Source organism: Hylobates moloch, unplaced genomic scaffold, assembly GCF_009828535.3.
Source record: "Hylobates moloch isolate HMO894 unplaced genomic scaffold, HMol_V3 SCAFFOLD_9, whole genome shotgun sequence".
NCBI classification, from domain to species: Eukaryota; Metazoa; Chordata; class Mammalia; order Primates; family Hylobatidae; genus Hylobates; species Hylobates moloch.
In genome coordinates, this window is record NW_026652284.1 from 11,152,610 (window position 1) to 11,166,189 (window position 13,580).

A 13,580-nucleotide genomic window follows, 5' to 3' on the forward strand; every position below is an offset into this window, starting at 1 on the left:
TCCCTCACAGACATGGGCATGTTCCTGGGGTGCAGGTCATAAGAGCACCCCTGTTCTGGCCCAGTGGGTTGGAGCTGCCTCTCTCTTGCTCCGCTGGCCCTCTCTGCTTGCCCTACTCCAGCCTTCCCTCTCGGGTGTGAGTCGCTGTGGCCAATGGCCCCCAAGAAGTAGGCTGTGGGAGGATGGCTGAATCTTTGCCAGTAGAGGCTCTGCCACCCCAGGTTCCAGCTTGGCAACGCCCCATGCCCCAACACCATGACCCCCCCATACCCCAACACCAAGACTTCCCTTGATGGGATGGGGTTGAAGGGGTGGTTATGAGGGATGAGGCTCCTGCTAGAACCCAGAGCAACTGGAAGGAGCTCATTGCAGGACTTAATGGTTTTCAGGTGTACCAGGCTCTGGGTCAGGCCCCAGCTCATGCCACCTTCCCTGGGACTCACAGCAGCTGCACCGGTGTTGGTTACTGAATGGCAGCATGAGGAGCAGTCTCAGCCAGGAATATGATGGGGCAGGGATGATGAGTCTGAGGAGTCAGACAGCTGTGGGTTCGAATCCCAGCTCTATCACTTGCTCTACTAGGCAACCTTGGGCAAGTCCCTTGGGTCATTGTCTTAATGTTCCTGCACAGCCATTGTTGCTATTACCATCTGAAAAATATTATCCACTTCAGGCCAGGTGCAGTGGCTCATGCCTATAATCCCAGCACTTTGGGAGGCCGAGGCAGTTAGCTCACTTGAGGCCAGGGGTTCGAGACTAGCCTGGCCAACATGGTGAAACCCCCATCTCTACTAAAAAAAAAAAAAAAATACAAAAATTAGCTGGGAAGTGTGATGCACGCCTATAATCCCAGCTACTTGGGAGGCTGAGGTAGGAGAATCGCTTGAACCCAGGAGGCACAGGTTGCAGCGAGCAGAGGCTGCAGTGAGCCAAGATTCCACCACTGCACTCCAGCCTGGGCAACAGAGTGAGACTCTGTCTCAAAAAAAATATATATATATATATATACTTCAAAGGGTCAGGTTAAATAATGCCTATAAAGCTCTGGGCCTAGAACAGTAGATGATACCCAAACAAACATGCAGAGCTAAATGGTCTAGGTACCAAGATAATGAAGTTTGAGGAATATGGAGGTTGAGGCTTGCTTCCCCCCCACCCACAAATTGCCTAGGAGAGGAGGAAGAGGGGCCACAGGTACCTATAATCTAGCAGGAGGTAGAACTCGAGTTCTGGAGGTGAGCAGGGAATACTGGGTGAGGGAAGCAGAAAGCTGGAGGCCTTTGGATGGGTAGGGCCTCTGACGGACTCCCCCAAAGCCCCTATACAGGTTTTTTAAGGTGTGAGGCCTGGGGTGGGTTGAAAATCCCAAGGCTCCTGTCGGAAACAATAAAAGCAGATGGAGCCGCCCCTGCGGGGAAGCCAAACCTCATTTGCCAAGACAATAGTCCCTTCCAGGCTGGCCTAGGACAGTCCTGCCCTGCCATCGATCACCCCACCGAGGACAGAGGACGCAGCCACCTGCGCCTGCCCCTTTGCACACCCAGGCACAGATGCACAAATGCTTCCAGGAAACTCCCCTGCCCCCACCACACCCACTCCCGCCACCTTACTCCTTCTGTCTCCCCTTCCCATAGTAACAACTACAGTTTATTTCACCCTCTCTGTGTCCCATTTACTTTATAAACCTTTACTCTCCAGCTGGGTGCGGTGGCTCACGCCTGTAATCCCAGCGCTTTGGGAGACAGAGGCGGGCGGATCATGAGGTCAGGAGTTCAAGACCAGCCTGGCCAAGATGGTGAAACCCCATCTCTACTAAAAATACAAAAATTAGCCAGGCATGGTGGCCGGAGCCTGTAATCCCAGTTACTTCTCGGAAGGCTGAGGCAGGAGCATCGCTTGAACCTGGGAGGCGGAGGTTGCAGTTAGCTGAGATCACGCCATCGCACTCCAGCCTGGGCAACAAGAGCAAAACTCCGTCTCAAAAAAAACAAAAACAAAAAACACTTTGGGAGGCCAAGGCGAGCGGGTCACAAGGTCAAGAGATCGAGAACATCCTAGTCAACATGGTGAAACTCCGTCTCTACTAAAAATACAAAAATTAGCTGGGTATGGTGGTGTGCACCTGTAGTCCCAGCTACTCGGGAGGCTGAGGCAGGAGAATCGCTTGAACCCAGGAGGCAGAGGTTTCAGTGAGCCGAGATAGCGCCACTGCATTCCAGCCTGGCGACAGAGCGAGACTCCATCTCAAAAAACAAAAACAAAACAAGTCAAAATAGCCAGGCATGGTGGTGCATGCCTGTAATCCCAGCTGCTTGGGAGGCTGAGGCACAAGAGTCACTTGAGCCCGGGAGGCAGAGGTTGCAGTGAGCCGAGATCATGCCATTGCACTCCAGCCTGGGCAACAGAACGATATTCCGTCTCAATAATTTAAAAAAAAAAAAAAACAACTTTTACTCCCCAATCCTCATGACAGCTAACATTTTACAAGAGAGGAAACTGGGGCCCAGAGAGGTTAAGAAACTTGCCCAGGTTGTCTAGCTCCTTCTGCTTTGCTCAGTGAGGGCCCTCCCATGGGTCAGCTTAGAGCGTTTGGGGTGATATCTGTGAGCTGGAATTGGTAGTAGTGATGTCTGGGCCTCCACCTCTCATTAGACCTGTGGCCTCTCACCAGGACTGTGTCTCCCTTGTCAGTGGGGACACCTGGAGGCAAGGACTGTGTCTTTGCTGGCAGATCAGCAGCTCCATGTTCTGGGAGCTGTGCCAAGGGCAAGAGCTGTGCCTCTCCTATCAGATTGTCAAATTCCTGAGGACAGCAACTATATCTCCCCTGCTAGATGCGAGGCTTCCCCAGGGCAGGGGCTGCTTCTGGCTTAGATTGAAAACACTCTGCGGGCATGGGCTGGGTCCCCTAATTGTCATAGAGTCCTCTAAGGCATGACCTGGCTCTCTCCTATCCCAATGAGCCAGGACTATGTGTCCCCCCTCAGACTGGTGGTTTCCAGGAGCAGAAGCCAGGTCTCTCCCTTCAGACTGGAGCAGGTGTCCTTGTCTGGCATCCTGGTTCTGCACACAGAGGGGCTCAGCTCAGCTAGTGGCTGACCACCAGGTTTCACTCTCCCCTGCAATCTCCATTGCAAGGAGGCAGCAGTCCCCAGCAGAGCAAGAGGCAGAGCTCTGTGCCTGAGAAAGACCTGTGGAGGGGTAGATGGGGCTCTGGCTGCTCTGAGGCCTAGGGGTTGCTGAGAGGCCCCTTCCTATTGGCCAGGTGGCACTTTGGGGGATAGAGAGCCACAGGAAGGCAGGGAGATGGGTAGGGACTAGCCCAGGGTGATCAAGGCACCAGTATGCCAGTGAACTCCCAGCATGGCAGCTGCTGTGAGTCTCACCCGCCCCGTCCTCTACTCCACCTGCACTGCCGGGCTCTATCCATACCCAGAATACCACCACCATCCACCCACACACAAACCACACAGAAGCACTGACCACCTAAGTAGTCAAATCTCACGGCAGCCTAATAGTACCATTTCACAGACAAGGGAATAGACTCATGAAGGGAGGAGATGTTGGGAGGGATCAGGAGGGGGGTTAGAACACTCTTGTCCCAAATGACCTTGGGAAGAGCCCAGCCCAGGAATGAATTTAGAATCCACACAGTTGATCCCTGACTCTCATGTAGGATATGACTGTTTTGACTGAACAAGAAAATTACCCACTTTCCAGCCCTGGGGGTGTCAGCTCCACCTAAAGAAGGCAGAATTCTGCTCCTAGGGGGCCAGAGACTCCAGGATGCCCTAATTGGAGCTGGGGCTGACTGCAGAGTGGCCACACTCTGCTAAGAGCAGATGAGGCTTGGGGACTGCACTGCCCATCTCCAATTCCTGACATTTCAGGAAGTGTCCATGTGAGTGATGAGGAGTAGCCAGAGGGAAAAGTTGGGCAGATCAATCTCAAATTAAAGCCATTGCTGGGCCCGGGGCTCACGCCTGTAATGCCACAACTTTGGGAGGCCAAGATGGGAGGATCACTTGAGGCCAGAAGTTCGAGATCAACCTGGGCAACATAGGGAGAGACCTCATCTCAACTAAAAATAAGAAAAAATTAGCCTGGCATGATGGTTTGTGGCTGTCGTCCCAGCTACTTAGGAGGCTGAGGCAGGAAGATCGCTGGAGCCAGAGAGGTTGAGGCTACAGTGAGCTATGATGGTACAACTGTACTCCAGCCTGTAGGGCAGAGCAAGACTCTGTCTACAAACAAAAAAGCAATCTTAAAATCTTCCTGGAACTACAGAGACATAAAACCTGAGGTGATTCCTGCATTCAACAAAATCTCCTGAATCTGGGGATACAATTCCTCCCCACAGAGCTCCTAGGTTGGGAGTATCCAGAAGGGAAGAATATTTTGTCCCTAGCTCCTGGAGGCTCAGTCCACACCCTACTGGATATTGTCTGTCACCCCTCCCCATAGGGGTCTGGCAGTTGAACAGACAGACAGATGGAGGAGTCTTGTCGTCATGGATCATAAATTCTCAGGCTCCCTTGGCAGACAGGGCCTTTGAGACCACCTAATCCAATGGCCCAGTGGTCTTCCTCCCCTACTCCCTGCCAGAAAGAAATGTTTTGAGTAGTGCAAATCTTTTCCCAAATGAAATTCAACCCATAATCCCAATACATAAAATCAACAAAACGGTGTTTTATAAGCAGTGTAGCACCCCACCACCACCAAGAATTCCTTTCCCCAAATCAAAAATGTCTCTATTTTATGCAGACACAACAAAACTTTAAGCCCTACTTGCAATCAGACTAACTCTCTTTGGCCTCTCCCACCTAGATTCTGTGCGACCACTGCTTTGCCCCAGTTTATAATAATTACTTATTTTAATTTTTGTTAAAAAAATTTTTTTTTTAGAGACGGGGACTTACTATGTTGTCCAGACTGAATTCAAACTCCTGGGCTCAAGGGATCCTCCTGCCTCAGCCTCCCAAGTAGTCAGAACTAATATTTACTTATTTTAAAGTAAACCGCCGGGCGCAGTGGCTCAAGCCAGGCATGGTGCTCACACCTGTAATCCCAGCACTTTGGGAGGTCAAGGTGGGTGGATCATCTGAGGTCAGGAGTTCGAGACCAGCCTGGCCAACATAGTGAAACCCCATCTCTACTAAAAATACAAGAATTAGCTGGGCCTGGTGGTGCGTGCCTGTAATCCCAGCTACTCGGGAGGCTGAGGCAGGAGAATCGTTTGAACCTAGAAGATGGAGATTGAAGTGAGCCGAGATGGCGCCACTGCACTCCAGCCCAGGTGACACAGCAAGACTCACTCTCAATAAGTAAATAAATAAATAAAGTAAATCCAGGTGTGGTGGCTCACACCTGTAATCCCAGCACTTTGGGAGGCCAAGGCGGGTGGATCACGAGGTCAGGAGTTCAAGACCAGCCTGGCCAACGTGGTGAAATCCTATCTCTACTAAAAACACAAAAATTAGTTGGGCGTGGTGGCAGTGCCTGTAATCCCTCAGGAGACTGAGGCAGGAGAATTGCTTGAACCCGGGAGACGGAGGTTGCAGTGAGCTGAGATTGTGCCACTGCACTCCAGCCTGGGTGACAGAGTGAGACTCTGTTTCAAAATAAATAAATAAATATAAATAAAGTAAACCAATGAGAAAAAAAAGAAGTTGTTCTCCATGATATAAAATAATGTAATGGATATCTGTTACACTCATGGATATGAGGCTGCGCTTCTGACTGGCTTTGATTGTTCATGTTCAGAAAATCCTGGAGCATGCAATTAAGTAGCTGCAAATGGCAGCGAGTCTTTGAAACTGCTCACCTTATATCCCTGGAATACTCTTCAGTGAACCAGAAGCCCAAGTTATGATGGGGCCGTGCCCATGTTCAAATTGGGTAGAGAATGTATTCGAGAGTGTCTGTTATTTTTACTACAGTTTTCAAAATAATTTTAAAAATATATTTTTAAAGTGAAGCTAGAATCAGATGCTTACAGAACCCCTGAAACATTCCTGCCAAATACAGTCGCACGAATTTGTCGCTTTGGCACATGAGGAGTAGATTCCGGGTAAGGGAGGGAGGCTGATGGGCTCAGGTTCTCCCAGTGGGGGGTTGCCTGCTTCACACCATAATCCTTCTGCACCATCTGAGCATCACTGATATCCCTGACCCAGGATTCCCATGGGACCCGCCTTGGCCAGCCATGACTTGCTCCCCCCAACCCACTCTGCAACAGGAAGGCCGATCAGCGCCGCAGGAATGCTGGTCCGACAGCTGTCCCGAGAAGCCTGGTGGCCGAACTCCACAGTTGTCCCTCAGGCAGGCGGGGCAGGATCCCCCGAGTCTCCTGGCCCCCAAATGCGAGGCTGTTGTCGGGGAGGGGCTCAGGAATCAAAGCTGACTCCAGGCTCGATTTGTTGCCTTCGTTTGCATACAACAGTGCTGACAGCTCTCCAACTCTCCCCTAGGATGGGGGACAGGATGGGGGCTTGAGATAAGCCCCTTCCCCTCCCTGGTTAGTGTCTGTTTCTCAGCTGCTGGTGGCTCCTGGGCCCTGACTACACTCAAGGACGAAGATGCTTCTTACCTCGAGGATGAGCGGCTGCGTGGGGGAGGCAGGTGGCCCCACGGGCAATGGGGACAAGAACCATGTCCTGTGTGTGCCGGGTGCCAGGAGAACCCCGGCCTTGAGATGGGCTTTGCCACTTACCAGTTGTGCCATCTTGGATTTGTGGCTTACAACCCCCTCACCCCCAGAGTCTCGGTTTCATCATTTTAAAACCATGGATGGGAAAGTCTCCTTGATGGACAGTGCAGTTAAGAGGAAAAATGAGATGTGCATGAAAGAAAGAAACGCGGAAAGGCCTGGGCTTCACAGCTGCTCGGGGACAGCAGCTTCTACAATTACGATTGCTTTTGTTTTAATTTGTTTTGTTTTTAATGATTCGCTATCAGACCTCAGTTGTGAAAGGGGCCGGCTCTGGGTTGTGGATGTTCCTGCCATCCCTCAGCAACTCTGGTCCAGGGCTACTCCGGCCTGCTGACTGTGCCCGGCTGGGAGGAGCAGACCGAGGGCCAGAAGCGCAGGCTTTGTGAGCAACCCGGGCCCGGGCAGAACCGCCCCGGGCTGCGGGGTGGCGGAGGGGGGCTGCCTCCTCCTTCCGCCTGGTTGCCTGGTGCTTTGTGACACAGCCTCCAACTGGCTTTCAGAGTGACAGAAATGGATTGGAGCCCTTGGTCGCTGTGGATCCTTGGCACGACTTCTGTAGCAGTCCACATTTCCTCGGGGGCTCCCTGCCAGGCTGGCATCTCGGTTGCTGGGCTGTGCCAAGAGCTGCGTACAAATCCTTGGGGTTGGAGAGAGGGGCCCGTGCAGTCTTCCCCCAGCCCCTCCAGCTGACACACACTCTTGCACACACTCCACATCCATGCTCACAACACACATGCTGTCACACACACACGAGCTCACACACATGCTCACACTCACACATACGTACATGCCCACACGTTCACGCTCACACATGCTGACAACACACACACTCACATGCTCACACACTCACACACATGCACATACACACCCACACATATTCACACTCACATGCTCACAGCACACACACACATGCTAACACTCCCACACATACACTCACAACACACACACCTACACACCCACACATTCACGCTTACACATGATCACAACACACACTCACACATGTTCACACACATGCTAACACTCCTACACACTCACAACACACACACCTACACACCCACACATATTCATGCTCACACATGATCATAGTATACACACATATGCTCACACATGCTCCACACACACACATTCTCACACATGTTCACACACACATGCTAACACTCCCACACACTCACAACACACATACACACCTACACACCCATACATATTCACATGATCATAGTACACACACACATGCTCACACATGCTCCACACACACATCATGCTCACACATACATGCCAGATGCTCACACACACACACACACACTCACACATCCTGGGGATTTATTTATGATCTTCTGCCAAGGCATGAATTTTTTTTTTTTCTTTTGAGTCTCTCTCTGTCGCCCAGGTTGGAGTGCAGAGGCACAATCTTGGCTCACTGCAACTTCCGCCTCCAGGTTTCAAGCAATTCTCCTGCCTCAGCCTCCTGAGTAGCTGGGATTACAGGCGCATGCCATCATGCACGTCTAATTTTTGTATTTTTAGTAGAGGCGGGGTTTCACCATGTTGGCCAGGCTGGCCTCGAACTCCTGACCTCAGGTGATCCGCCCACCTCGGCCTCCAAAGTGCTGGGATTACAGGCATGAGCAACTGTGCCCAGCCTGATACATAAATTGGATTGTGCTCAATCCACTTCTGTTCTGATCCATGGCTACTGGCGCCTATTATGTGCAGGGCCCTGGAGGTGTCGCAGAGCAGAAGGGAGACTGGGCAGAGTCCTTTATGAGCTTCCAGTCTAGCCAGGGGCTTTAAAAAACCTGACGATCCCAGCACAAAATGACACACGAGGTCTTCAAGAGCAGGACAAAGGCATGTGGGAGCACCAAGCGGAGAGCACATGGAGTCAGGGAACTGAACAAGGCTTCCTGGAGGAAGGGACATTTGGGTTGAGTCCCAAAGGATGGGCAGGACATGGACGGAGAGAGATGAGGGAGGAGGGGAGAGGTTCCAGGCAGAGGGGACAGGTGAAGTGAGAATGGAGAGCCAGAAAGCGGGGGTGTGTTTGGGGCCCAGGGAGCAGTCTCTGTTGCCTGTGAAGGGGAGAAAGTAGAAGTTGGAGCTGCAAAGCTTAGTTGGGGCCACATTACACAAGGTCTTCAGTGCCAAAGTAAGGAGTCTGTGGTTACGTGGGAAGGCAATAGGGAGCAATAGACAGTTTTGAGCAGATAAGGGTCACAACCCGAGTAGCCATACCACCAGTATATGCTGGGTCTGGGGAGAGGATGGAGCCCCCTTGGGTGCACCCCCATGGGTGCTCTGGCACTGTGCACTGAAATCCCACTTCCTCTGTCCCAGGCTGGCTGCGTGGGTGATATGTGGTGCTTGAAGGGTGGGAGGGAACAAAGATGGCATTCAGACTGGGGTTCCACTGGCCCTGAAGCAGGATGGGTACCGTGAATGGACTCACAGCCAAGTAGGGTCTTGGCAACGGAGCTTGGGAAGGTGGCAGTCTGGGTGGGACCACGCTGCTTGGGGGTGTTGGAGTGGGGCAGGAGTGGGAGTTCATCTCCTGGCTGTGCAGGGGAGGAGCTGTCCTCCAAGACCAGCACCTAGGCTGGTCACCAGGCTGAGAGGCTGGCTCTGAGGTTTACTGACAGCCTTGTGTGTCCCCGGGGACAGCAGGCTAGCTGAGAAGCTGCCCACCTCTCTGCCAAGCCTCCTCTGCTCTCTTGCCTGCAATGTCTGGGTTTTCTACCTCATTCCCCTCAACCCCCAGGACAAGGAGGAGGCAGGGATTCCTTTCGTTGGCCAACGTCCCAAAGCTTCCCTGTCCCTGGGATGCTCTTTGGGCTTCTCCCAGGCTGTCATGTCCCTGCAGGACAGAAAGGCAGGGCTGGGTCTCAGACATGGACGAGATCCCATATGCGCTTGGCCTTTCCAGTCACAAGGAGAGCAGGGGGCGAAGTCTGGCAGTGGTCAGGCTAAACGCCAGCCCAGAGAGCAGCCCCGATCCACTGGCCCCGAAGCAGGATTGAGGTTCCCTCTGCGCCTAACAATGCTTGAGTGACAGGCCTTTAAAATGGGCCCCTCCTCCCCCTGGGCCGCCTCAGGAACCAGGGACACAGGTCCCACTTGCTGAGCTCTGGCCTCAAGAGCACTTGTTAGGGAAGGGCTGGAGGCAAGGCCAGTGGGACAGAGCCTTCCGTTGCTGGTGAGGTGACCAGGACAGTAGCAGGGACTGTGATGCAGGGTCTGTGGCCTTAGGAATGGATGCAGGTGTGACGGGAGACAGGGTTGTCACAACAAGCCTGTCCCAGCGTCCCACGCACGTCACCAAGGCTCACCTAGAATCTTCAGCCGGATCCCCGGGAGAGGGGACAAGATGGAAAGTGATGGCCACCTCCTTGTCTCCACCCACAGTTCTAGGAAGAGCCGAGCAGTGGGCAGTGGAGGCCAGGGCCCAGGATCCCAGGGGGCCAGGACATGCCAGGCTGGGATGGAGGCAGAACTGGGTGAATCCACCGCAGACCCTGCGAGGCTGGAGAAGGTGTTTCCCCACTCCCCTCCCCGAGTGGGTGGTCAGGGCTTCGAGGGCACAGCAGTTTCCCTGCCCTACCACCCTCGCTCGGGGTCGGCTAAGGTGACACTGGGGTGGGCCAGCCAGCATGGGGGCCGCAGGGAGAGGCGCCGGGAAGCAGGGAAACATCACAGGCCCGCCAACCTTTTCTCAGCCCTGGGCAATTATATGGCCACAAATCACAAAGAAATGGTGGCGTAAGCACCCTTGCCAGCCTAGTGGAATACTCTGGAGGCCATAAAAATTCAATTAGCCTGGCTAACCTAGTGCCCAGCTCCAGGATACAGTGAGGTTGGTGCAATGGAGGGGGTTGTGTGGAGGAGCAGCTGTGGGTGGTGCACGGGAGCAGGAGGTTTCCAGAGTCGGACAGACGCCCCCACCATCCCCTGAGCTGCAGCTTCTCCCTCCAGTGTGGAGGGAGGGCACTGGGTCCCCTGAGGGGGCTGTCCTGAGGCTAGGGCGGGTTGGCTCAGTCTACCCTGCAGGGGTCAGAGCCAAGTCTGCAAAGCTGTTCCCACAGCCCCTCCGCCAGGGGAAGGGACAGTGTCAGAACATTCTGGAGCCTCAGAGCTCATTGTGAGAGGAGAAGAAAAAGGCAGAGCTGGGCCATCCTGGGGCAGCCACATGGGGTTCAGGGGTGAGGGACAGGAATGACACAGTGCCACTTAGTAGGTGTGACTTAACCTGTCTGAGCCTTAATTGCCACTTCAGAAAAATGGGGAAAATAACAGGAGCCATTTCAGAGAGCTGTTGAAAGGGCGAAGTGACATGAATTCACACAAAGCACTTAACGTGGGTCCTGCCTACAGCGTGCGCTCAAACGCTATTATTCCATTTGTATGGAATTAGGCTCTGAGTCAAGTCTCAGGGGCCAGAGGCATATTTCTGAGCTCTGAGGGACTCAGTTCCCTTCTAGGGGACTTGGTAAGGGGCAGAGGTTTGTGCAGAGAAAGGAATTCTGGACTAATCTGGAACTTGGATGCTGCTGAAATGATTTAAGCTGGGGGTTCTCAGCCTCGGCACTGCTGTTTTTCTGGGCCGGATGATTCTTGGTTTGGGGGCCTGTCCTGTGCATTGTCGGGCGTTTAGCAGCACCCCCGGGCTCCAACCTCTACCTGCCAGTAGCACTCCCCAGTTTTGACAACTAAAATATGTCTTCAGGCATTGCCAAATGTCACCGGGAGCAAAATCCCCCTCTATGGCTGTTGAGAAAAACTGGGCTTTAATCATTTGAGTGAGAGGCAGCAGAGAGAGGCCTGGGGCTGTGCATTCATGGCGTTGCTTTTCTTGCAGGGAGGAGCCAATGGCTGGGCCTGCCATCCACACCGCCCCCATGCTGTTCCTCGTCCTCCTGCTGCCCCTGGAGCTGAGCCTAGCAGGTGCCCTTGCACCTGGGACCCCTGCCCGGAACCTCCCTGAGAATCACATCGACCTCCCAGGCCCAGCGCTGTGGACGCCTCAGGCCAGCCACCACCGCCGGCGGGGCCTGGGCAAGAAGGAATGGGGCCCAGGCCTGCCCAGCCAGGCCCAGGATGGGGCTGTGGTCACCGCCACCAGGCAGGCCTCCAGGCTGCCAGAGGCTGAAGGGCTGCTGCCTGAGCAGAGTCCTGCAGGCCTGCTTCAGGACAAGGACCTGCTCCTGGGGCTGGCATTGCCCTACCCCGAGAAGGAGAACCGACCTTCAGGTTGGGAGAGGACCAGGAAACGCAGCAGGGAGCACAAGAGACGCAGGGACAGGTTGAGGCTGCACCGAGGTAGCTGGAGGGCTGCGAGGGGTGGGGATGGGGGTGATTCCTGCCATGGACTGAGGGGAGCAGGAGAGGATGCAGGGAAGGGTCAGGGGCATGAGGTCCAGAGGAGAGGAGAGGTCTCACTGAAGCCAGAGGGACCTGGTAAGGGGAGGAGGCTGGGAGAGGCCTGGGGTTGGGGCATGGGAAGAGGAGAGGGATGTGTTGCAATAGAATCTGTCTTATCGCGGCCGGGTACGGTGGCTCACGCTTGTAATCCCAGCACTTTGGGAGGCCGAGGCGGGCAGATCACGAGATCAGGAGATTGAGACCACAGTGAAACCCCGTCTCTACTAAAAATACAAAAAATTAGCCGAGCGCGGTGGTGGGCGCCTGTAGTTCCAGCTACTTGGGAGGCTGAGGCGGGAGAATGGCGTGAACCCAGGAGGTGGAGCTTGCAGTGAGCTGAGATCGCGCCACCGCACTCCAGCCTGGGCGACAGAGCGAGACTCTGTCTCAAAAATAATAATAATAATCTGTCTTATCAACAGATCATCCTCCTGAATCAGGAAGTTCTATCTTGTATCCGACCTAAATTTCTCCTACTTTAAGTTCTGAGTAGAAATGGAACAGTACAGGGCCCTCCAAGCACATTTCTTACTCGACTCTGATGCATCGGGTAGGGGCTAAGAGCCTAGACTCCGAAGCCAGGTCTGCCTGAGATCGGGTCCTGCCTCCACCACTCGGGTGTGGCCCTGGGCAAGTTCTCTTTCTGTGCCTCGGTTTTCCCCTCTGTAAAGCAAGGAGACTGGTCCCATCCCATCTACCCTCAGTGTCGTTGCAGAGACTTGGTTAGTGGGGCGCTTGGAGCTCAGCTGGCAGGGCCACGAGCAGTCATTGTTCTGGTTAATCTCAGCCCCCTGCTGAGGCCAAATCAGTGTCCACCAACCTGGACACAGGTGACTCCAGGAGAGGCATCGCTTGCCTACCGCTCCTGCCTCTGCCCTGTTTGCCTCCGTGTTCCCCTAGCCCTTCACACCTTCCTTAATGTTTCCCCCACATCCCCTGGGAGCTAGCTAGCCCCCTGCTGTCCCAGGCTTCCCTCTCCCCGTGCCCATTCAGTCTCGGTGCAGACATGTCCCCTCAGCTCCAGTCAGGTGGCTCCTCCCAGCCCTGCCTGGCCCTAAGCCAGGGAACTTGGCTTCTAAGCTCTCCATGTGACCCAACTGCCTCTAGGGACATGCCGAGTGCCACAAACGCAGTGGTGACAGCGGGGTTCTTTGGCAGGAAGGCAATGGAGCCTCAACGCCCCTTCTCGTGCAAACAGCTGAGGCTGGCTTCCCTGAGAGGCCTGAGAACCCCCTACGTGGGCAGAGGCCAGTCAGGGTCCCCCGGCTTTGACTTTCAGCCTCCCACTCCCGGGGTCACCTGTGTCAGCTTTCAGGGGAGGATGCTGGCACCTTTGAGGACAGCTAGAGGGCACGCATGGGGTGTGGACCCGTCCTGCTGGGCTCCCGCTCCCCCAGCTCCAGGGCTGCAGCCAGGCCTCCTGGGAGAGTTGATATGGTGAGGAGGAGGTGGGGAA

The 13,580-nt window shown here is 54.2% G+C and overlaps 1 protein-coding gene across 1 annotated transcript in view; it reads left to right on the forward strand.

Moving 5' to 3' along the window:
* DRAXIN (dorsal inhibitory axon guidance protein) overlaps positions 1–13,580 on the forward strand; it is a 38,484-nt gene that overhangs the window by 13,426 nt on the left and 11,478 nt on the right. Inside the window, exon 4 of the mRNA XM_058444471.1 lies at positions 11,562–12,022. Within this exon, the coding sequence (XP_058300454.1) occupies positions 11,562–12,022 (461 nt within the window). The remainder of the gene's footprint in view (positions 1–11,561; positions 12,023–13,580) is intronic.